Below are 26,079 nucleotides of genomic sequence, written 5' to 3'. Positions count from 1 at the left end.
TACGCCGTCTCATTAAAATTTTCCTCTCTCTGGGGATTTTGTTCTTGTGTACAGTGGCCTTTCTCTCTGGGACACTTTTGTAGCATATGGCTTGCATTACAGACATGAATTGTTGAAGTTTCACGTCGATGTCTGGCGAGGAGAGACATTTAGGCCAGTTTTGTTTGAGGATCTCTTTCTCAATTTGTTTCCAGTTTGCCTTATGGTAGTTCAAGCTGGAAAGATTTTGAGGGTTTCTTGTAGGCTGCATGTCCGTGCTCTCTTTTGGCCCGTACATGGTCAGCTCTATCATGTTGTGATCCGAGAGTAGTGTCGGTGTCACTTTCACATTATGGATGAGATCCATGTCATTTGGATATAAATATATATATATATATATATATATATTATATATATAATATGCATATATATATATGCCATATATAATATAATATATATATATATATGCATGTATATATATATATATATATATATATATATATATATATATATTATATATATATATGCATATATATATATATATATATGCATATATATATATATATATATATATATATATATATATATATGCATATATGCATATATATAATATATATATATATATATATGCATATATGCATATATATATATTATATATATATATATATATATATATATATATGCATGTATGCATATATATATATATATATATATATGCATATATGCATATATATAATATATATATATATTATATAATATATATATATATATGCATGTATGCATATATATATATATATATATATATATATATATATGCATATATATTATATATATATATATTATATATATATGCATATATGCATATATATATATATATATATATATATATATGCATATATATATATATGCATATATATATATATATAATGCATATATATATATATATATGCATATATATAATATATATATATATGCATATATATATATATATATGCATATATATATATATAATATATATATATATATGCATATATATATATAGTTTATATTCATTTAAAAGAAGAAAATGGAGATAGAGAAGTCAATAATTGTTTATTATTAACAGCAAATTGGTCATCTTCTCTTACAGCCGTTTCTATTAATACTCTATAAACATTAAATTTATATTTAATGCGACATGAGCATAAATGTAAATTTGATGTTTATTGCTGTTAATAATAAACAATTATTAACTTCTCAATCTCCATTTTCTTCTTTTAAATGAATATAAACAATATGTTTTTATATATACCTATTATTTTAAGGAAATTCATTCCCTCCAAATACTAGGCATTGAACTAGTATTTCTTTGGATGAAACCATCCCTTCATGAGGTTAGCACAACCTCTAATTATATATCCTTTCAGTCCGTTTACAGGAAACGTTTGTGAGTACGCATATACAAGCTCCTATTTTCTTATGTCAGCTACGGCCTAATGATTGCAACCTACAACAGCAGCTTTATGGGATCATAGCGAGCTGTACCGATATAACGTATGATAGAAATAGTAATAAGAAGAAGAATCCATGGATGGAATTTATAAATATTCTAATCTATCGCTACGCGCGTTTCCACAAATCCCATGTTCTTTTTGAGACTATAGTCTGCATTCCTGGGATGATTACAATCCAATCTCTAATATCCATAGACCATAAACAACGTGTGGGCCTTTGTTCATGCGTTCATAGGGTTAGGGTTAGCGTCAGGGTTAGCATTGTGTATGTATGTATGTATGTATGTATGTGTGTTTCTTTATGATGGATATGAACAATTGTTGTCAACTTACCAACTCCCTTCTCTCATTGAACCTACGTACTTCACACTCCCAACTTGCTTTCCCTTCCACAGCATTTTAAAACTAACTTATGTGTATGTGTGTATGTCTGTGGGAGTGTGTGTTACTATGTTTGGGGTGGGGTGGCGGTTGATGTGTATGTATGTATGTACATATGTATGTATATATGTATCTATGTATTTACGAAGGTATATAAGCAGCGTCGCCTGTATATCCCTTCATGACTTAGTGGGTTTAACATTACATTTTTTGACAAAACTTGGCTTGTTTGAAAATCTAATTCCCCTCTTTATTTTTCAGATGAATAGCAAACTGATTCGACAATAGAAAGTCATGGAACAACAGAATCGTTCCGCCGTTGTTTTTTTGGCGTGCACCGGGCACACAGCCAATAAAATTAAGTTGATGAAACTTCCAAAAGCAACAGTGTATCGTGTGTATAAACAATTTAAAGAAGAGGGAAAGATTGATAGAAAATAACACAAGACTCGAAGTGATTCCAAGTGCAATCCAAAGTTTCTCGATGGCCTCAAACCCTCGATTGAAGCCAACCCATCGACATCTATACTCTTTTACTTGTTTCAGTCATTTGACTGCGGCCATGCTGGAGCACCGCCTTTAAAGGACAACTCTTACAAAGAAACGCAATGTGTCACTTTCCATGGTGTCCAGAGCGATGAACAGGAACCTTGGCATGACTAGCTGTGTTCTACGACGCCATCACCTCCAAACAGCCAAGGCCAAAATAACCAGAGCCGAGAGATGCCCAATGCTTGTCAGTCATCAAGCATTAAGGTGCAGGAAAAACTCTCGTGTTTGTGGACGAGAAGTTTACTGTGGATGCTGAGGTGAATCGCAGGAATTCTAGAGTGATTGCATACAACCCTTCTGACGTTCCACTTGTATTTGAGACTAAGAATTCTGGGTCTGAGATGGTATTTGGAGCCGTGGCAAGTGATGGGAGTGTCATGGATCCATACTTCATTGAGTCTGGCTTGAAGATCAGCACAAAGGAGTATCTGGACATTTTGAAGAACTCTCTGTTACCTTGAATGGAGCTGAAGTTTGGGCTTGACAATGCGGTGCTTATCCAGGATTCTGCACCATGCCATGGGTCAAAAGCAACACAGGCCTTCCTTGGTGAAAAGGTGTCATTTTTTGTGAGGACCAACATCTGACCCAGTAATAGCCCAAATCTCAACCTTCTCGATTACTTTTTACGGAGCTATTTCAAGCAAGGACCAATGCTTCACCAACCAAGAGTGTCAGCAGTTTGAAGATCTGCATCGTTTTAACAGTGATGATTTAATTTCATCGTCTACGTTTTCAAATTCAAAAGAGTTGTGTTTGGGATCTGACAACAAAGAGTTATAACTTTTTTCGTACTTTTCCGTGACTCCAACGGCAGTGAATAGAAGTCACAGTGTTCATATTTTCCCCAAGACCTTGTAGTTTTCGTCTAAACTTCCTTCAAAGCTCTGGTTTTTCGATGATTTCAAACTCATCCTCTGAAGACCTACTCTTTCCTCTAAAAGGCATAGAAGGTAACGGAGTTCAGAAAAATAGAGTTCAGCAAAACAAATATAATTAAAAGAGATAATAAATACTCATTTTTGCGGGTGCACCTTTCCTTTATGGAAGTTACTTTAATCTGGCACTATGTTATATCATGTCATAACGACATAGACAATTAAATAAAATAAAATATTTTATGTGGTTTATAGATTAGGTGACCATTACTGAACGGACACGAACTGAATATTTGATTGAAATATTATTGGTTAAATAATAAATGATAAGTAATTTTACAATTGTGGAAGACTGAGGGAAAATAGGCTAGCAGAGCAACGAACTACGGAAAATTGTTTTGGAGGAATGGGCTGTATGGAAGTCATCGCTGACAACATACTAATGTGGGCTAGTTACAACAAAGAACATGAAAAGGGACTGAAGTAAGACCTCGGCTGTATTGCTTAAGCAGGATTTTAACTAAGCTTTGATATTGTAGATAGTGGGAAATTCGAAGTTAATTATGTTGGTCACATATTCATACAGCTTGGTATTAAAATCCAGAGCGTGTGTAATGTTGTTGAGACACTACAACCCACAAAAAAAAAAAGACATACTTGGTTTTTTAAGAATGGTCACGTATGTTGCAAAAAATTTACCAAATATGATATGGAATTCACATAAAATCATGCACACAGGAAGAGTTTTGATAAACTAAAAGAACTGATAATAAACGCACCTGTCGTAAAGTATTGTGATATCAAGAAACCGACTATACTTTCTGTAAACACCTTACGATCTAGAAACATGTTTATTACAAGATGACCATTCCATCGCGTATGTATCACGTGCTTTAACGGAAACTAAAAAAAAACAACAACACAAAACGGTTACTTACAACCACAGAAGGAACTGCTAGCCATAGTCTTTGGATGCAAACCGTTCTATGACTATACGTATGGAAAGACAGCCTTGGTTGAAACTGACCACAAACCATTAGTATCAGTTTTCCAGAATCTTTGGCTACTCATACCACACGTACAGAAAATTATTTTACACGTACAAATCTAAAAAAGATTTATGTGTAGCTAATTGAGCATACCTAATTCAGAACGAAGATTTTCTCTATGATGAATTTTCTTTCTTTCTTCGCCCTTTTCAAGCCTAGCCAGGCTCATGGGCTCGGTTTCCCGGTTTCAGTGGCGTATGTGTTCCCCGCAGCTGGACGAGACGCCAGTCCATCGCAGTGTTACTCAAGAAACAGGAAGAGAGAGTGAGAGAAAGTTGTGGCGAAAGAGTACAACAGTGGAGTTTTTAGGTGTTTTCGCTCAATAAACACACACAACGCCCAGTCTGGGAATCGAAACCGCGAGTCCGCTGCCCTAACCACTGGGCTATTGCGCCTCCTCAAAATAAATGCGCCCTTTTAAAGCCTAGCCAGACTCATGGGCCCGGTTTCCCGGTTTCTATGGCGTATGTGTTCCCCAGCTGAACGGGACGCCAGTCCATCGCAGCGTTACTTATTTTTGCCAGCTGAGTGAACTGGAGCAACGTGAAATGAAGTCTTTTGCTCAAGAACACAACGTGTCGCCCGGTCCAGGAATCGAAACCACAATCTTACGATCATTGCGCTGACACCCAAACCACTAAGCCACGCGCCTCCACCTATGATGAATTGCTAGACGTTAATGTTATCAGCTCGCCTCCGATACAGTTTCAGATAGCAACCAATCAAAGTGTCAGTTTGATATTACTGCGTGATATTATGCTAAAAAGTTGGCCAAAGTCAAGAAAAGAATATTCGTCGTCAGTGAAACCATATTGGGAGTTCCGTGATGAAACCGACTGGTTTTCAAAAGTGACAGAGTAATCGCCCTCTGAATCACTCAGAAGTGAAACTGAACAAAGTTCTACACTCGCGTCAAGACATTGTAAGAAGAAAACAGAGACCCAGAGATGTACTGTTTTAGCCTGGCATGAATCCATAATTCAGGAAGCAGTTGAAAACTATACCACATGTGTCAGATTCAGGACAGACAATCCTAAAGAACTATTATTGTCTCATGAGATACCAGAACATCTTCAGTCAAAGGCTGGTGATGATTCATTCTCAACTAATGGTAATGGTTATGTAGTGACTTCATTTAGGCATAGAGTAGATTCGAACTTGAATCTGCCAATTTCCTTTAACATTTCAACAGCGTTTTCTCACAGAAAAACAATAGTGACCGCAGTTACATTTAACATATGGCTTTGCTAAGCCGATTTATGTATTTGCCACTTGACTCTTCTAACCTCTTGTGTGCGGTGGAGAACTGAATTGAGATAACGGTCGACCCCCCAAAGAATATCTTTTGTTCTCTGCAATATGCCTATTTTTCTAGTTAGTTTTGTACAGTTATAAATACAAGAACTCCATAAGCCAAAGTCAACGAGAACTGACTTACAGGACAGTTGGCTGACCGAAACGCAGTCTCTGAATGAAAAGGCACAAAGGGAAAACTGCGGTAACTAACCCACGAAGCAGTTGTCTCGTCCCACCACTCTAGCTTTCTCACTAGCTCATTTCTCTTTTCTACAACACTTTATCACTATCTTTGGCTTAGTATTACGAGGACATGTACACACTTATACAAGAAGAAATTAACTCTCTTAACCGCGCATGCTTTACGAATTATATATTTGCTACTTCTACTCAAAAGAATGACTTCCTTCTGATGCGTCAAGAGCCGTTACATATCGTTACAATTACCACAACAGGCATCGTTACAATTGGTGACCCCATCTAAAAAGAATTGCTGTCTTCTGAAGCTACATTAGCTGCTATCTTTTCCTTACTACCATAACTTAAAAAGAACTCACTACCCCGACTTAAAAAGAATTTTCTGACCCGACGCTAAAAAGATTTACTGCCTTTCTGATACTGCTTGTTCTATTATGTCGCCACATACATTTGGTGACCAGACTAAAGAAATACGGCCTTCTTTTCAACAGCCATCGCTTCGCTTCAATAGTCATCAAACTAGACAAAAAGAATGACAGTTTTCGTTCCACCACTCTCACTTTCTCACTAGCCCATTTCTCCGCTCTACATTTTATCACTATCTTTGGCTTACTATTACAATGACGAGGACATGTATACACTTATACAAGAATAAATTAACTGTCTTAACCTCGCATGCTTTTCCACTTATACACGCCCGCCGTCGTGTGTGGCTATACATAAAGTAACAGTAAATAAAAATTTGGAGTCACCATCAACCTCGACCATTGTTCTTCTTTGACATCAGTAACATCACACCCGTTATATTTGGACAACCTCTCAAAACGAATAACTGCATTTACCGTTTACAATTGGTAACCTCCGACTCTTAACATTTACGTTGGAGTTACGTTGTCATTGTTGATTATTACTCCAAATTTGCTGAAGTAATGTAAGTACGAGGTAAAACTAGTTTAACACCTATTAACAGGATGAAATACGTCTTCGCCAGACATGGAATACCAGATATTCTGATTTCAGATACTGTTTCACAATTATCTTCTAAAGAAATTAAAAAATTGTCTGCCAAAACATGGGACTTTCACCATATCACATGCAGTCCAGATCTTGATAAAGACAAGTCATGAAGAAACACGAAGCGAAAACATCATTGAAGAACATTTTTCTTTCGACGAGGAAAGTTGACATTAAGCATATCGTTGAAAATATCCCGAGAAGAATTAAATGGAAGGCCTTCTTTAATAAAGGTATGTCTTTTTAATTTAAAAATCTTCAATTTTTAAGAGGGACTTTTATGGAAATAAGGCTTATAGCTACGAAATTGTAATGTACTGCATTCCCATTATAAGTCATTGAATTTTAACCTCCACATGTTGACTTCAGTATTAGGATCCCATTATATGTATATATATAACCTCACAGAAGTATTAAAACCGTAAGATACACAGGTTACTATTTGGAACTAATGCTGCTACTGTCATTATGGCAATTTTTTTCTCAGTCCACAAGATACTTGCCCCACCAATACTTGGTTGATTACTGTTATTCTACGTCGTTAACGAAAAATTTGGCAACATATGAACACATGCGGTTGATAATGGATGCTTGCGGATGATGCGCAAATACAGACATTCCGGGATCTAGCTATTCCACCACCGTTGCTGAACGCTTTTCGTTTGCTTCTGTGCTTTTTAGTATTTATGTGTCCATACCAAATGCCTTCTCTTGACGAATACCGCACTATTACGGTTTTCTTACAGTATATCCAACTTAAGTAAGATATATTAGACTGCTATTCAGAACTAATACAGCTTCTATTGTTAGTAACGAATTTATAAAATATATTTTGCAAATCGCTTAATGTCATGTATATGTGTTATGGTAATGCTATACATATCTGTGCAGTTTAGAATTCCAGCATGAATTATTGTGCATATAATCTATAACAACAATATAACTTGAATTTATCCCAGTTGGATAGGTGGTAAGGTGGACGAGATATCATGCTTGAAATTTCGTTGCTTAAATTGTTTGTGCATGCAAGGAGAGACGGTTTGTGTATGCAAGGAGACGGTTTCTTCGCCGTTCTTCAAAATATTCGCTGTCAAAGTTATGCCTGTATGCACACGCCTACATACATATATAAACTATGATGTAACGAACTGAAGGAGTATACGATACTGTAATGCAATTTATCTATCTTAAATTATTCTTTTTATATGACGGATGTATATTGTTACATATCGGCGACAATCTTCTGTTAACTTGAAATAATTTAGGATGGTTATGAAGGCACTTGACGCTTTACGTGGTCAAAACTTCTGATATATTTCGTTTTTATTTTCATTTTACTTGTTGCAATCATTAAACTGAAGCCATGCTGGGGCATCACCTCGAAGAATTTTTAGTTAAATGTATCGACTCCAATATTTTTTAAAATGATTTTCAGCAAGCACATAGTTAAGCCTAAAAGGTCTTTCTACATGCTACAGATAACAGCCAAATCTTTAAACATTATTTTAATAATTTCAAATAAACATCGACCACGAGGCTGACAGTGTGTCTTCTCAACAATTCGATGATTTCGCTTTGCATTGCTGCTGAGGTGTAGGTCGCATTTTTTGAATCGTGCTGTAACATTCCATTAACTTTGAGTCTTTCTCCAATGTGTACTGGAATAATAATTTCATAAAAAGACCACAAGGCTACGTATCATCTTCCGAATAAAGATCCTGAAAAGCTTCATTTTCGTTTTCTCGAAAATGCAATTTGTTTGCACAAAGAAAATGAACAATATCAACAATGGAACTGATATAATAACGGTTTTTGCTCAACTGATCATTTTGCAAGATTGATGATACGGATGTTGTGGATAAACGCTGTTGGCGTTCCTTCCATGTTACCATAGCTTGGATATTGCATGCAGTGTTTGCGTGCTTATTTAAACCTTTATTTTTTTCTTTTTCATGATGCCAACTAGAATATCCATTTTTAATAAAACACGTATCAGCTTGAGCAGAAGTATTAAAGTGCCGATAAGCAAAACAAAGCAAGGCTTTCTTTGAAAGAGAATACTCTAACGATAAACGACTAGTATACCAGCTTGACAAGAAGTCACGTCTCTGATTTCCATAAATTTTTTGATCAAACTTTGCTAGAACTGGCTGCACTGGTTGGCAGCCGACCTGTCCTAGATCATCCAATGAGTGTGCCAACAGCAACAAGGACAATCACCAGCACCACCACCACCACAACAACTGACCCAGCATCATGCACTCCTTAATTCAGCCCACCGTTGATGACCGGGTCAGCAGCCAATTCTGCGACAACAATTACAGCTACAACAAACACCAGCTCTAATTTACCCACGTTTTCATATCACTAATTACTAAATCAAAAGAAATTCAATTTATTGCATCTTTAGCGACTTCAGATATTGCTTATGAAATACTGGGGGTGCTAAGCACCCCATAGCCCCACCCCCGTAGCTACGTGCCTGGATAGACTGTGTGTTCATGACACTAAACTCATTGGCGCAAGGGATTCTGGGTCACTGGTGTTTCGATATGTATCTCGTCAGCTATAAGTACCCGAGCTTTTTGAGCTTAAAAAAGCCATTGGTTTCGTTGATAGTTTCAGCGAGCAAAATTGCTAAGTATATTTTATGTATTCAACCCTCGGTACTGCATGAGCTCAAAGCAAGCACGCCTGTATAACTGCACATGCTCAAACACGAGAAATTTATGTGCTAGTGGTCCCCTCATTCTTCTTGAAGGCAGAGAGCTGGCAAAACCGTTAAAACACCGGGCAAAATGCCTTGCGGCATTTCGTCCGTCTTTACGTTCTGAGTTCAAATTCCGCCGACACCGACTTTACCTTCCATCGTTTCAGGGGTTGATAAAATAAGTACCAGTTGAGTTCTGGGGTCGATGTAATCAACTTACCGCCTACCTGCAAAGTGGAAGACCTTGTGCCAAAATTTGAAATCATTATTCTTCTTGGCCTCGAGAAGATACAAAGGAGATACAAATGATCCGAGTAACTGGTCTATATATTAACATTAACGAAACAGTTCCATGGGTAACACTTTTAAGGTACGATATATTCAACAAATCACTTCGCCAGAGACTGAAGTACCGCAAGTAGAGGATTCCTTCTAGAAGATAAAATATCGCAACCAAAACGAAAAAGTGCCATAGAGATGAAACTTCGGTACTGAGAAGCCAAAAATTCTAGCTTCCAGCACATATTCTAATAAAAGGGCTAAAATCCCATTTCATGTTGTCTGCATACAAAATCCTTTAAACACTATGTCTGCCTCAAATGCCAACTAGTCACGCAACACACCGCCTGATACGAGAAGGAAAGAAGTGTGTGTGTGTATAAATATACTTCACTAAAGTGACGTAGGGCACTAGTCAGCACAAGTATTGCTAGAAATAGTAAAAACAACTCATAGCCACAAGAAAGCACTTACCTTAATGACTTATAAGGGAGGCAAAGCTCTCTACAGCATTCGAGCTTGCCTCCCTTGTCAGTCATTAAGATAAGTGCTTTCTTGTGGCTATGAGTTGTTTTTACTCCTATTTCTAGCAATATTGGTGCTGACTAATGCCCTAAGTCACTTTAGTGATGCATATATTTCTGCCTTTCAGTTGTAAAATTGCGAGCAAGCCATGCTTATTATTTATATATATGATGATAATAATAATCCTCGGGTGGAATTTATAAAACATTTAATGCATTGCTACGTGCATTTCCACAAATCATGTCTCTTAAGAGACATGTGATTTGTGGAAACGCGTGTAGCGATATATTAAATGTTTATAAATTCCATCGAAGGATTATTTATTATTATATTTATTCTACATTATATCGGTACAGCTCGGTGCAACTGGTTCGCCAGTCAGCATCATTAGACTGTGGTCAGCGTAAAAGAACAGGAGCTTTATTTGCATACTGAGATCGTTTCCCAGGCACATATCCTAGTGTTTTTCACAAGATCTCAGTTTCGATTCCTAAATGGGTGGTGCATTGTGTTCTTGAACAAAACACTTCATTACATACTGCTCTAATCCATTCAGCTGTGAATGAGTAACCCTGCAATGGTCTGGGATTTGATTGGGGGAAATGCTGGCCTGCTCACCTAGCCAGCGGACTGATATCATTCAAAAGTTACAACAATGTGGGAAAGGGCATTATTACCAGCGGTGTATAACATCTGATAGTCTGGTCGATAGTGATTATGCATACACACACACACACTTGGTAATGCCAAAGGAAAGAGCTAAGACTATCTCCTCCAAGAAGTTCATGCAGTCACACAAGTTTAGTGAAAGCATGAATTAGAAAGATAGTAGGACTTAGCTAACAATGATCCTGGGCAAAATAACATAAAGCAGCAGAATAACACCTGGTCAGATCTCAGATCCAGACAGTCTATGACACCTTAACAAAGCCAACAAATATTCACACAAGGCAGGAGCAAAGTGCCCTTCTGTCTCTTGTGTGCTAAAAGAAGGTCCCTTCAACATTTCAGCACTGCCCCAGATCCTTAGCTGATGATCATTATTGCTGACAAAATGACAAGGTGTTCAAGATTGTGGAGGTGAAAACAGCCATTCAGTCCATTAGACACCACCCCTGGAAGGAAGCCACCAGTTTTCTCAAAGCTAGAGGGAAGCCCCATTCACTGAAACATCAACAACCAGGATTACTTTCCACAGCTCTAGACTGGAAGCTGAGAGTACATCATACCAACATTGTGCCTTGAGATATTCATTTTCTCAGATCCCACAAAGTATGTGATTATGTGGAGATTGACTGTGTCCATAGAAAAACATGGGAGAAGCCCCATGAAAGAAAGCTCGCCAAATATCAGGAGATGGGGAGGAATAAGAAAGATAAAAAGAGTGTGGAGGGAGCACACCACAGAAGCCAAGGCTGGCAGGCACACTGAAAACCAATTGAAATAAGCTGCCATGGTTTTGTGAGGTGATCATTTTGCAGAGTGCTTTTTGAACTTGGAATAACTGGTGTAGCAAAGAGGGTAGTCATACTTTCCATCACTGAAACTGTAGAGAAAGCCACAGGATGAATTTGGATCAAGAGGGCAGTTTGTTGTTAAGATACAAGCTGGGATTTTATCAATTCTAGCTGGGCAAACTGGATGAGAGTTTGATGACCCAAAAAGACCAAACATTAAGGATATCAATGGCGTAGAGTACTCAAGTACCTTCATAGAATCCTGTCAGAAGCAGTTGTCATTCAACTTTCTGGCTAGATTCCTAAATGTGACCATCTAAAGCTATGTTCTTGGACCTTTCAAAATAATTATACAAATATATTTCACATAACATGGTAGTTTTACAATATTTGATGTGAAAATTCATTCCCAATCTTTCACTTGTTTTAGTCATTTGACTGCGGCCACACTGGGGTACCAGCGTAAAGGGTTTTATCAAACAAATTACATGTTTACTTATATGCATTGTTTAAATAATTGCGCATACACATTGGATCTAAAATTTTACACATGTGCACCTCATTTGAAAATCCTGCACATGTAGGTGGTGGTATAGCTGAGTGGTGAGAAGCTTGCTTCCCAAACCACATAGTTCCAGGTTCACTCCAACTGCATGGCATCTTGGCCTTGAGCTGATCAAAGCCTTGTGAGTGGATTTGGTAGATGGAATTGAAAGAAGTCTGTATTGTATGTGTCTTTGTGTTTGTCCCCCACCACTGCTTGACAACTGGTGTTGGTATTTTTATGTCTCTGTAACTTGGTGGTTCAGCAAAGCAGACCAATAGAATAAGTACTAGGCTTAAAAAATAAGCCCTGGGGTTGATTTGTTTGACTGAAACTCTTCAAGGTGGAGTCCCAGCATGGTGGCAGTCAAATGACTGAAACAAGTAAAAGATAAAAGATACTCATTGGGAATGGATTTTCGCATCAAATATTGTAAAACTATGATGTAATCCAAAATATCATCGTTTAGCGTCTGCTTTCCATGCTAGCATGGGTTGGACGGTTCATCTGGGGTCTGGGAAGCCAGAAGGCTGCACCAGGCCCAGTCTGATCTGGCAATGTTTCTATGGCTGGATGCCCTTCCTAACGCCAATCACTCTGTGAGTGCTTTTTACATGCCACCGACACAGGTGCCAGACGAGGTTGGCAAACGGCCACGATCGGATGGTGCTTTTTACATGCCACCGGCATGGAGGCCAGGCGAGGCTGGCAATGGCCATGGTCGGATGGTGCTTTTTACGTGCCCCTGGCGCTGGTATCACAGCTACAATTTCCATTGATGTTGATCGATTTTGATTCTCACTTGCCTCAACAGACGGTCCAAGAATGAAATGATTGAATAATATCTATAGGTTCAGGAGGTCACACGTATGAATCCAGTCAGAAAGTCTATAAGTGACAGCTGCTTCCGATAGGATCCGATGGAGGTGTCTGAAGATTCTACAACAAGACCCTTCCAGGAATACTAGAGAAGATGAATGGATGGAACAATATACCATCATTCTAAAACACTGTAACTATAGGAATCACCAATAAACAGAAGCACCACAGTGTAGAAGGATTCTTTGCCATGTGGGGCACACAGCAACCTAATTAATGGTAAAATATATCCACTACTTTCTGTGAAGTAGGAGGTAAATAAGAGATAATGTAGAGTTGAGATGACCATTTAGTCTGGTCAAGGACATGACAACTTCTCTGGTGTTGGTGTCACAATACGATGTACCCAATACAGTTTGTTTTATGGTTGGTGTAAGTAAGTGCATTTAGCAAGAGAAACCATGCCAAAAATAGAATGCACAAGTGATCCTCTGATCCATCTAAGAGAGTAATTTCTCCAAATAAGAACCAACTCATGATATGTGACCCATCCAACCCATGCATTCATGGAAAGCAGATGTAAAAAATGCTGATGACTACAATGAGTCAAAGACCATTTAAAATATCAAAAGTTTATTGTGCTAATCAGAAAAGCTTGAGGATTCTGAACAACAATTTTCAACTTGGTTTTTTGTTTCTTTTTTTATTTCAATTGTATCATAAGAAATATTTACAATGTCAAAATTGATACTTTAAATACAGTTGGATGGGCAAAAATAGGGAGTAGTGTTTCAGGATCCCAAATTCCTTACAGGAATTAGGTTGATTTATGAAGTTGGTGCACACATTCTTCGGACACTCATTTCCTGCAAAATTAGAAAGGAAACCTTTAAAAAATGGAAAACCGAATGACAAATTAAAAGAAAAGACATATTACACATAAACCTCAGCAAATTTGGATATAAAACAATATTTTGCCTAAGACTATTACTTGGTAAAGCACTTTTGTGAAAATCGTATCAACTACAGATTAAACCAATGTATACAGGATAAACTGATTTCACCACTACATGAAAATATCTTAAAGCAATGGGAGGAAAAGAATTGACAACATACCCAAGTATCTAATAGAGTTGTTACTGAGAAGTGATCAGGCATTTTCTGTAAACTTGATTGAAGTGCATTCTGTACACCTTGTAGAAAGGGAGTAGCAGCTAGAAAATTAAAAATTCAAATGACAACTTGTGTTCACAACAAAAATGCTTTCATGATTGTAACAAGAATAATTAAAATCAAATGGAAATTGTAGTTAAGATACCCGTGCCGGTGACACGTAAATGCACCAACCGATCGTGGCTGTTTGTCAGTCCTCTGTGGTCCCTGTGCCGGTGGCACGTAAAAAGCACCCACTACACTCACGGAGTGGTTGGCGTTAGGAAGGGCACCCAGCTGTAGAAACACTGCCAGATCAGACTGGAGCCTGGTGCAGCCTCCTGGCTTCTTAGACCCTGGTTGAACCGTCCAACCCATGCTAGCATGGAAAACAGACGCTAAACGATGATAATGATGCTTAGCACCAAGGGAGCCCTGAATGAGCAGCAGTTCAACAATCAAAGACATTCTAATGATGTGTTTAAATCTTTTTGTTTGACACAGTGAACTTAGGATCACCATTATCTAATGAATACTCTTTTTCTAAGTTTTTAAGATTTAGTTGCTTTTTCTACAGGTTGAACAACTACACAGAAATTTCTTCATTCGCTTAAAGCAAGAGCTGAATTTTGGATGCAGCATCAATTTTCTGTAACTTATGCCTATCAAAAAACTGTTACACAACTGATTGAATAATTTACGTGCAAAATGATTTTAATAGATAAGAAGTTGTAATAAGGGACTGCACCAGGATGCTTAACAGCAACAACAACAACCATCACTGCCAGTCAATGGCCAGATGTATCTTTTGTAGCTAACCTTCACCTGTTTCCAAGCAAAGTAATATTTCTCCTAGACCTTTAAATAATGAACAACTCAATGGCTTGAGATTTTGCAGAAGATTGTAGACAAATAACAATGGACAATGATTTTGATTACAATCAACACAAATATCAAGGCAAAGGGAAAACACACACCAACATGAATAACAAGCTTCTTGTTTTTTACATCTAACAGTTTGCTTAAGAGGCATTGGTCAGACCATGGCTAAAGCAGAAGTCACAAGCCAGTTGACACACAATAGGAACAAACCTCAAACATGTAGTTCAGAGCAAATTTCCATGTCACACAAACAAGTCGGTGTCTATGAATTCTTAAGAAAATTTTATGCTTATTAGTACAAGCATAGTAATGTCTAATAGTTTATCTGTCAATCATCATCATCACCGTTTAATGTCCCCCTTCCATACCGGCACCATTGGATTGAGCTTTGGAGTGGTTTCTACAGCTGGATGCTCTTCCTAATGCCAACCACTTTGCAGAGAGTACATTTTTTTTTCTTTACATGGCACCAGCACTAATGTTACATCTTAATTAGCAATTCAATAAAAGTTAATTAAATACATGCACTCATATTGTTTGATCAGGTGTTTTACAGCTGAATGGTTATCTCAACTAAGACAACCTCTACATGGTCACTGAACCTGCTAGAAATAGCAGCTAAATCTCACTTAAATCACATCTACTATCTTGAAATTGACACACTGCACAATGTTATATCAAGGGCTGACTGAGATCTAACATTAACTAATGAGAATGGTACCTATTTTCAGTTTGGCAAACTAGGACAAGTAATGCACTTTGTCTATAGCAGGCTGTGTAATGTTGTCTGTTCTAGTAATATATAGAAGCTATGAAAGGCAATGTAATGCAGTTAGCTACAAAAAAACACAAAGGTTAGCTGAAGTAGAGTTTACCTTGTACCATGATACAGTGAGAAGTATACAACTACAATGGATCTGTAGCAGGGCAGTTGAATTACTTCACCCCCAGTGTAGCAGCACACTGATGCTGCTTTCCTCTGCCTGTTAAAAGCTAGTGGCAGAGGAATACACATGACTTCCGCCCAGTGTAACAACACATGCTTTTCAAGAGCATTTATTCAGTCGTTGTCTAAATGTCAGAACGTTAACACTTGATTCCCTTTCGTCGCTGCTTTGCTTTATCTAATTCAGATGTAGACACTAAACTGTCGACAAGCTTGTGGTTTGTCTAGCGTGACACGCTGTGGGATTTCTACCTCACCTCATTATCACTACAAAATTCATTGGATGTTTTAGATTTGTAGCCAAGCACTGGAGCTAGCCACTTTGATATATATTAAGGAATTAATTCATGTCTTTTATACCCTATTGTCTTGAACGCTTATCTCTGTTGTGCCTACTACTTCATGTGCGATCAAGAAATAAATTGTTTGTTAACCAAAAACGTTACCTTCTGACATTTATTGATACCTTTATGTAAAACATGCATTTATACATTTCAAACCTTACATGCACACAGCTAAATATATTTTCTGAAGTAGTAAGCCTAACTCTTAATGTACCTCTTACTACAGATTAAACAGAATTAAGTGGATTTGAAATAAAATACAATAGTTGAATTACATAAGGGTTCTAATTAAACAAAATCAGACAAATAGAAACAGACCCTTTTTCTCATATTAAAACAAAGGCTAGATATCTTTACCTTATCGTTTTACTTGTTTCAGTCAATAGACTGCTGCCATAATGGGACATCGCCTTGAAGAATTTCTAGTTGAATGGATTGATCCCAATACCTATTTGTCCTTTTTTAGCCTGGTGCTTATTCTATTAGTCACTTTTGCTAAACTGCTAAGTTATATGTATATATATATTACGAGGATGCAAATTTGCCAATACCAATTGTTAAATGATGGTGGGAGACAAACACACACCACGCACATATATATGACAGGCTTCTTTCATTTTCCATCAACCAAATCCACTCACAAGGCTTTGGTTGTCCCAGGGTTATGGTAGAAGACACTTGCTCAAGGTGCCATGCAGTGGGACTGAATCCAGAATCATAGGCTTGGGATGCAAGCCTCTTATAATACAGCCATGCTTGTGTCAATGTTTGTAGAATATAGCAAAACAATTTCATGGATATGCCTTCAGTTTCACAAATATCCTTATAAAGTATTATGTTATCTCAGTTTAACCTCATAATGCACTCATGCAGCTTGGCTAGTTGTCAGTGAGTCTATCATAACTAGATTTTCTCTATTTTTAAAGCAAATTATGTCACCAGCATTGTCTGTCTGTCTATATATATATATAAATGATTTGTTCCACTTCTACTCCAGCTTGACTTTATTGCAATGAAACTTATCCCCATTTCCTGTAGAGAAACAGATATTTCTTGGATAGGATGCTGGTCTATAATCAGTTCTGGTAGGATTGAAACTTGAAATCTTGAACCATCCAACTGTTACACCAAAGGTTCAGTCAACACTTGAACCATCCAACTGTTACATCAAAGATTCAGTCATCACCTTAACCTTCCATTGAACCACACAACCTGGTTGTAATCAATCTTTTAAGGGTCTCTGAGAGCTAAAGATTAAATTCATCTGGATAATATTTAAATCACGAAACTGTAGGGCTTACAATTGTTACCAGCCTGTATCAGCTCCAACAATACTCTTATTTCTGAAACTACCTCAAAACGATTAATAAGTATTTCAACACTAGTACAAAGTTAGAGTTAAGTAATTTCTCAGAGGTTTACATAAGTTTAAATGAAGATATCAATAAATAAGATACTGACTATAATCTTCGGCATTGCTGTCACACTGCGGACTGGTTGAAGGATAATCCTCAGGTACCACAATCAAGATAGGAGGCACACTAGGTAGGTTCTTATCATCTAGAATGTGGGAAGATTTATAAAGTAAAAAAAATATATAATTAAAATGTTACAGATTATACAGAAAATAATGCTTCAACATCATTAGAAAGTTAAAGAACAAGTGATTTTGTTATATATCCCATTCAAATAATAATAATTCTTTCTAGTGGAGGCAAAAGTCCTCAAATTTTTTTGGGAGGGGACTAGACAATTACATCAACCCCACTGTTTCACTAGCACTTAATTGATGAAAGACAAATTCAATATTGGCAAAATTTGAACTCAGAATGTAGCAGCTGGTGAAATACCACTAAGCATTTCGTCCAGTGTGCTAATGACTCTGCCAGCTGGACACCTTAATAAGAATATCATTTTCAAATTTTGCCACAAGGGCAGCAATTTTTGGAGAAGATGAGTCGATTACATCAACCCCAGTGTTCAACTGGTACTTATTTTATCAACCCCAAAAGGATGAAAGGCAAAGTCGACCTTGGTGGAATTTGAATTCAGAACATTGTGACAGGCAAAATACTACTAAGCATTTCATCCATTGCACTAACAATTCTGCCAGCTTGCTGCCTTATAATAATAATAATAATATGCAGTACCAGGCAGTGGCTCTCGTGGCTTCTCATCTTAACTGGTTGGAAGTGTTATCATGTACATTGTTTTGTCTTGGTATAAATGATGGGCTACAGCAAATATTCTGCTCAATACCACAGATTTGCTTGTCGGTTGTTTGATCTTTACCAGTTGACTATGCCCCTTAGTGGCTGACGATATGTGCATCTCTGATCACGAGCAGAAGTAGTGGGGGAGCATCATAGCCATGTGTTGAGAGGGATTCTTGGGGTTTGAATAATTCACCCCTGGAAACATGGGTGTTTCATTCAACAATCTTAAACAACTCTTATTCAGGGACCTTTTGAGTGGGATGGGTTACACGATCAGAAGAAAATTCTAACTGGACCCCACCTGCAAGGTCATGTGCTGTTTATCTTGATATGAGATCACCATGTCGTGCACATATGGTTGTGATGCATGTACTCTTATCAGACGGATAGTCATGATGGGTACACTGGGCTTCGTATATTTTACCCCAGCGTCACTTTGATGGCATGCACTGCTCCCTCACTCAATAATAATAATAATAATAATGAGTCATATTACACACATCACATACATCAGAACAGACACTAATATAGCAAGAAAGTGAACTCTATAACAAAACAAAATGAGGAAGTACACAACAGGAGGAGTCTATACTCTCCCAATCCCTACAAAATAAAGAACACAATGTTGCACACACCTCGAGAGCACAGAGGTGCTGTAGTGTTGCATGAAACCACTGAAGAAAAAATAACAATCTTATATTGGCATAAGGTCAAATTGTTTTAAGAGATTGAAAAAATTACAAGACTAGTTATTATATTGACCCAGTATGAGTAAAAGGTAAGTTGACTTAAGTATTTAAAATTTAAGATAAGTAACTCTCACTCTCTGGCCCTCCTCTACAGTAAGACACCAATTTCTGCCTCTCTGTCACACTTTAACCTTTCATCATCTGTAGATCACCTGGCCAAGGAAAAATAAAGTGTTAGCGCTAAGCAGTGTTTAGGTATGAGCAAAATTAGGTAAGTTGAAAGGCAAATATACTGCAGTTACTATGGAGAATATGTCTCTCTTATAGTAAAAAGGTATGAAAACGCCTGGTTCATTCAGTGTTGCCATCTATTAGGAATCTCAGACATCGATGTTTCTTGGCAGTGTATTTGCCTTTTAGAAGTTGAAATATAACAAACATATTTCAACTTACCTAATTTTGCTCATGCCTAAACACTGCTTAGTGCAAACACTTCGTTATTTTCCCTTGATTAGGCAATCTACAAGTGCAAATCAGTCATCAGGTTGACTGAATTATACATAAAGCTATGGCTTTATAAGTTTATTCAGAGTTGCCTCTCTTTGGTACATCTCATTGACAAGAGCCAAGAAGCTTGAAACATCAGTGTCTGAGATTCCTAATAGATGGCGACAAACAAACTGGGTGTTTTCACACCAGTTCACCATAAGAGAGATATATTCTCCACAGTGCCTTTTAGCAGTTGAAATATATGATAACCATATTTCAACTTAACTAATTCTACTCATGCCTACACACTGCTGAATGCTAACACTTCATTATAAATAAATAAGTTAACAATTGCACTCATAAATATAACATTCAGCCAGAATAAGGAAACAATGATGTTGCCACACAAACTACTAGAAAACACCTTTCAAACTTCAACTCACAATAAATCATTATCACCAATGCAGTAAAGCAAAGTAGTGTGAAAGATCATTTGAGCACAGAAAAATTATAATTCATTTAAAGTTGGAATCTTCTTGAACTAACAATCAAATAAAAATGTCTTCAACCTACTGTAGAATACTCAACATTTTTTAAATGTCTCTTCCATCTAATTCAAACAGAGACAGACATACATACACTTCTAAATACATACAACATTTATTGTCATACTAGGTCAAGCTTTTGTGTTTATTTACTAACTAATCAACTGACCAAACAAGTAATCACATAACGACAATGAAAATAATAATAAAGAGAAAAAAGAAATTCTTACCTAATTTACAGATAAGATGGACAGTCTTTGAGCTAACATGATGTGCAGGGTCTAGGTTAATACGGAACCGGTGTGGCAATCGAGCAATTTCACCTTGTAGTATATTAGTCAATTTATCTTTCTCATTGGAAACTTTTGGTTTCTTAGTAGGAGGTGGACTAGGAACCCTAAAATGATAACAAAACAAATGATTTTCCATCACAATATATTTAATCATTAGAGTATTAGGCAAAATGCCTGGTGGTACTGTGTTCCAGTTCCTTAAGTTTCAGTTGAAATTCCAAAGTGATCAACTTTGCCTCTTAGACTTCTGGAGTTAATAATTAAGGTACCAGCCAAATACTGTGACTGATATGAACACTTGTTCCTTTCTTCCAGTTTTGAGGTCTTGTTCATATGTGAAAAATCAATATACTCAGCTTCTCCAACTCCTGCATTGAAAGTAGTCAGAGCAAAATAACAAAACAGTTTTCTCCCTATCTCATAGATGCACAAATTCCTACAATAACATAGAAGTTATGTCTGCTCAGTCAAATATGACTAGTGTCAGACTACAATGATCTAAATCTTTGGTTCCATTCTGATGCTTTAAAGGATTTCAGGACTTCACAGAATAGTGATATAGAAATAATTACTAGTTCCCTTTTGCTGAGGGAGTTATGTCACAAGTCAATTCTGGCAGTGCAAACCTATAATACTGGATCAATATTGGGTTGTGATTTGTAGATGTTGGGATATCTGATGTACTCCTATGTAGGTCTGGAACCACATTGTGTTCCCTACTGTGCAGTGATTGTTTGCATAAAGTGTGTAATGAGGTGCAATGTGGCAAATTGGGCATGTTGTATGCTTTACAACGAAGTAACCAGGACTTGTATTTATAAAAAAAAGATTAGTTATATAAGTATGGAGGTCTCCCATGATCTTTGTAGGTGCCCAAGGATAGTACTGATAGGGAAACTAGAGAGGAAAAGAAAATTCTAGAGAAATGCCACTCTGGGGAAGAAGGAATGAGAAAAGTATTGAGTGCAAGTTCTGGAGAATGAGACATAATACTGATGATGATAATGAAGACAGATAAGTGCAGTGAGTCTGGGTAGTGATGGCATGGATCCTGCATGTTCAAAAGAGCAGAAGGTGTGTTTGAGGAACATGGAGTAAAAGAAAAACTCAAAAAACTATCTCTTACCGAATAGGCTGGCCACGGAGTGCTGCAACAGCAGGTCCAAAAGTACGATGAAGTGTGTGGTTTAGCATTGGAGACTTCATGTGGGCAGCAATAGAATCTAGTAAGGGTTGACACATATGTTGTTCTCCATTCTTGGAGCTAGACCCACTGCCATCACTGGAGGAAGGCTAAAAAGAAAAAAAAAAAAAAATGAAAAAAAGTGTTAAAAATCAGCAGGGATGGAAAAAAACTAACAATTCATTCAACTTTTACACTTACAGGTATAACAGTGAGTAAATTTTAGGAAGAACATCTCAATTGAGAGACATTTCTTTTTGAATAGCAAATTAGAGGAATCACAGATTGTGTAATGATAAAAAGAAAACATTTTAACAAATCCAATTGTATGAAAGCATATTTAGACACCGAGATTGCAAATTTATTTCTTTAATGACAACACATTTCATAATTTCAAAGAGTTTATCAACTAAAATTAAGATTTAAGTGAATATTTTTAAGACATAAACCCTATATAGACATACCATTAGACTGATAAATAACCCTGGGTGACTTCCTTGACAAGTTTTTTGTGCTTGAGAGTATACAAGAGTGGTTTCTCATTGCTTCTTCGGATGATTTTTACAAAACACCCAGTTTGTTAGACATTATCAACCTAGAGAGCTTATCAATTCTGAACAGATGAAATTCAAAGTTGACTTTGGTAAGATCTTAAGTCAGAGTGCAGACAGTCAGAAGAGACACTGCAAGGCACTGTAATGACAGCTGTTTATAAATCTTACATAGTAGGAGTGATAATAATCAATAATTTCAGATTATTATGAAGTGTTTTTCTATAACACAATTCTAATTCACAAACATCTTGCTTCCTCTGTCTTTTACCATTACTACAACAGTCTGTGTAATTTTATATTTGGAGGAAAAATAAAAAGATTACTTTACTAGAAAAGTGCTGATAACAACAAACGGATTATTTTAACCAATTTAAGAGAATGTATTGCAGATGATTTAATCTAGCTTCAACATGTTACAATGAAAGTGAAGTAAATCAAATCCAGAATACAGTCACCAAATGTTAATGATGTACAAAAACAAGGTACATCTTATAAACAGAGGGTGAGTGAACTTTTCTTTGAAGATAAGAACAAATAGAATTACAAGCAATTTCATTTCAGAACTTGCACACTTACTGGCTTTGATAGTTCCATTTTCAGTAAGACCTGTTCACATTTCAACAAGGTGGTCATTGGAAGACTGCAATAACAAACAATAGTAATGTAAAAACTATTTTCCACAAGAGTCTTCTGAGAAGAAAATTACAAAGAAGTAAAAATCATACCGTTTTGAAGGATCAGACAAAATTTCCAAAAGATTCTTCATTTTATGAGATTGATCTTTTTTATTATCTGACAAGAGAAAAGAAGAGAGAAAGAGAGAGAGAGAGAGTAAGAATACATTTATAACCAGAATTTTTCCCTATTTTGCAACAAACTAGTGACAAAGGTAGTATTAGATGTCAATGACAAAATAATGCTGGAATATATATAATGTTAATATGGCATTAGAAAACTACAGGTAATGATAAGAACATTTAAATATATTAGTTGCTTATTTCAAAACTAGAGCTTTTTCTTTAAAGTGTTCAGTATTAATAGCCCCACAGATACATGAGTGCAACTTTCATTTCTTGGAATGCATCTGTTTTTATCTAGGCTGCTCCAATATAGAGTAATAACCTTGTCTGGAACACAGCATACTGGATAAAGAAAGATTTCAAAATTGTAACTCTGTCGTTAGTCCCTAAGCCTAATCTTCATCCTGAATTACCATTGCATCTGATATATCAAGTCAACAAGGGGGCCTCAATCAGTAAGAAATGGAAGTAAAAATCTCACTCAAATCATAACCCACTTTCTTTAAAAAGGAAGGACAAATTAGAAAATGTATGTCCTAGATACACAGAAAGATGAGATGACTGTGGCTGGAGCACTTTGGATTATAGGTCTGCTTAACCAGGGTTTAACTGGCATTAACCCATTAGCAATTAAACTGGACATATCCAGCCAAAATAGTCTACCTGTTTTATGTTCAAACTGGTCACGTTTGGCCTCTCACACCAATCTCTAAAAATAACAACCACCTCATCAAAATCTCAAGGCTACAAGATAATACGCAATTAATTTGAAACAATGTGAATAAATAAGCATTACATTTGACAGACTAATGTGACTGCTAAAGGGTTAAACAATAATACTAGAGAAACTAAATTGTCAAATCAATTCTCTTCATCCCTTTACTTTGTATGTGTGTGTCTATGTATGTGTATATACATACACACACGAGCAAACAAACAAAAGAAGGGCACTCAACATATTCATTGGGAATTACATGTATGGGTCAAACAGATTGATGCAAATTCTTTGGTATTTCAAGTCTCAAGAATAATGCTAGCCTTCAGCCATTAGAATTCTAATTCCAATTGCTGAAGACTAGCATCACACTTGAACTTAAAGTACCAAAGAATTTGAATCAAACTGTTTGACCCATATATATATATAAGTCAGTTCAAAATCAAATTTGCTGATGTAGCCAATGATAGCCCCGCCTAACTGGCATCTGTGCTAGTGGAACGTTAAGAGCATCATCCGAGCATGATCATTGTTGCCAGTGCCGCTGGACTGGCTCTTGTGCAGGTACCATGTAAAAAACACCATTTGAGCGTGGCCATTGCCAGTACCACCTGACTGGCCGTCATGCCAATAAAAGCACCCACTACACTCTCAGTGGTTGGTGTTAGGAAGGGCGTCCAGCTGTAGAAACTCTGGCAAATCAGATTGGAACCTAGTGCAGCCATCTGGCTTGCCAGTCATCAGTCAAACCGTTCAACCCATGCCAGCATGGAAAGCGGATGTTAAACAATGATGATGATAATATAATATACATATATAATACACATACACACGTATATATATATATATATATGTGTCTATATATATATATATATATATATATATATTTATGCACACACACACACACTAACTACTTCAGTCCTCTCTCACTAGTCTCCACTGCAGATTGGAGACTATCTTTAATACTGAAATTACAAACTAAAAAGTTAGGTTTAAAAAGAAAGGCAGAATACAAATGACTGTCACATGGCCAGAGACCAGAGCCACAGTTTCAAGTGAGTACACATTGTGTAGAGTGTGACAAATTGTAAGTGATGTCAACTGTCTCAAACAGAAAGAAAGATGCAAGGAACAAGTTAAGCAACATGACCCAATATAGTATTGAAACATATCACAAGCATTACTTTTATACCTACAGTGTAAAAAGTAGATTTATAAGATATATTATTTAGAGTAGGTTATATTGAAAATATTTATATGAAAGTAGTTAAATATAGGAAAATAGATAAAGATTAGAAGAAAGTGGATTAAGATCTAGGGGAAAACAGATTAAGATTTAGAGGAAAATGGGTAAAGATTGTTTGGAAAACAGAAAAAAAAAACTTGTGATACAAAATTTACCTTCTTCAGTTTCTGTTTTACGAATCATTCTTCGCAGTGGATCAATATATTTGGATAACTGCTTTAATTTCTCCAAATAAGCCTGGTCTTCAGATGGACTAGCAGTAGTTCCCACAGAACCAGGATTACCTATAATCAATCAAAGACAGTTTTGGATGTCACAGATTGTAATTAAAAGTAAAGCATTCAAAAACAACAATAAATATATAAATGAAAATAAATCCTCACCAGGTGTGTTCAAAGCACTTCCCGGTGACGGGGCACCCATGGCAGCATTACGAGATACTGGAGATGGGACAATATGAGTATTTGGTGACGGTGCAGCCAAGTTAGCAGGTGAATGGACCATATGAGAACTAGAAATATACAAAAAACAAAAATAGTGATTAAGAGAGTTGGAAACAAAGAAATACTTTCACTTCAGATTACAGAGGAATTTTATTTACTAATAAGCAGTGCTTTATCACCAAAATCCAAATCTTTAGATTCACTTGTTTTTATCCTTTTTTTTATCTATAGATATTTTAATTCCACCCATAACTTGCTGTAAGTAAAGTTAAACCATTTATTATCCTCTTTGTCTTTTAAATCCCTGCAGATCTCATGTCCTGTCCTGTGCATTACTTTTTAATAGCTTCCAGCTTCCAGTTCACTACAACTTGCCTGTTATGAAAGCTACTAAGATGATTCATGGTT

General features: G+C 36.6%; 1 protein-coding gene across 4 annotated transcripts in view; it reads right to left on the bottom strand.

Annotated features, from left to right (window-relative positions):
* Positions 1–13,863: 13,863 nt before the first annotated feature.
* LOC115209611 (mediator of RNA polymerase II transcription subunit 15) overlaps positions 13,864–26,079 on the bottom strand; it is a 77,305-nt gene continuing 65,089 nt past the window's right edge. For 3 of the 4 annotated variants that reach the window (XM_029778052.2, XM_029778053.2, XM_029778054.2), the window contains 9 exons: positions 25,612–25,739; positions 25,384–25,512; positions 23,193–23,259; positions 23,044–23,107; positions 21,857–22,023; positions 20,668–20,834; positions 17,960–18,058; positions 14,291–14,388; positions 13,864–14,040 (listed from right to left, as the gene is read on the bottom strand). In XM_029778052.2, the coding sequence (XP_029633912.1) occupies positions 14,002–14,040; positions 14,291–14,388; positions 17,960–18,058; positions 20,668–20,834; positions 21,857–22,023; positions 23,044–23,107; positions 23,193–23,259; positions 25,384–25,512; positions 25,612–25,739 (958 nt within the window). In that variant the 3' untranslated portion in view covers positions 13,864–14,001. Of the gene's footprint in view, positions 14,041–14,290; positions 14,389–17,959; positions 18,059–20,667; positions 20,835–21,856; positions 22,024–23,043; positions 23,108–23,192; positions 23,260–25,383; positions 25,513–25,611; positions 25,740–26,079 lie in introns of those variants that run through there. The other variant, XM_036501236.1, reaches the window with a different exon arrangement.

Source organism: Octopus sinensis, linkage group LG3, assembly GCF_006345805.1.
Source record: "Octopus sinensis linkage group LG3, ASM634580v1, whole genome shotgun sequence".
NCBI classification, from domain to species: domain Eukaryota; kingdom Metazoa; phylum Mollusca; class Cephalopoda; order Octopoda; family Octopodidae; genus Octopus; species Octopus sinensis.
This window is presented reverse-complemented; position numbering and strand designations above follow the sequence as displayed.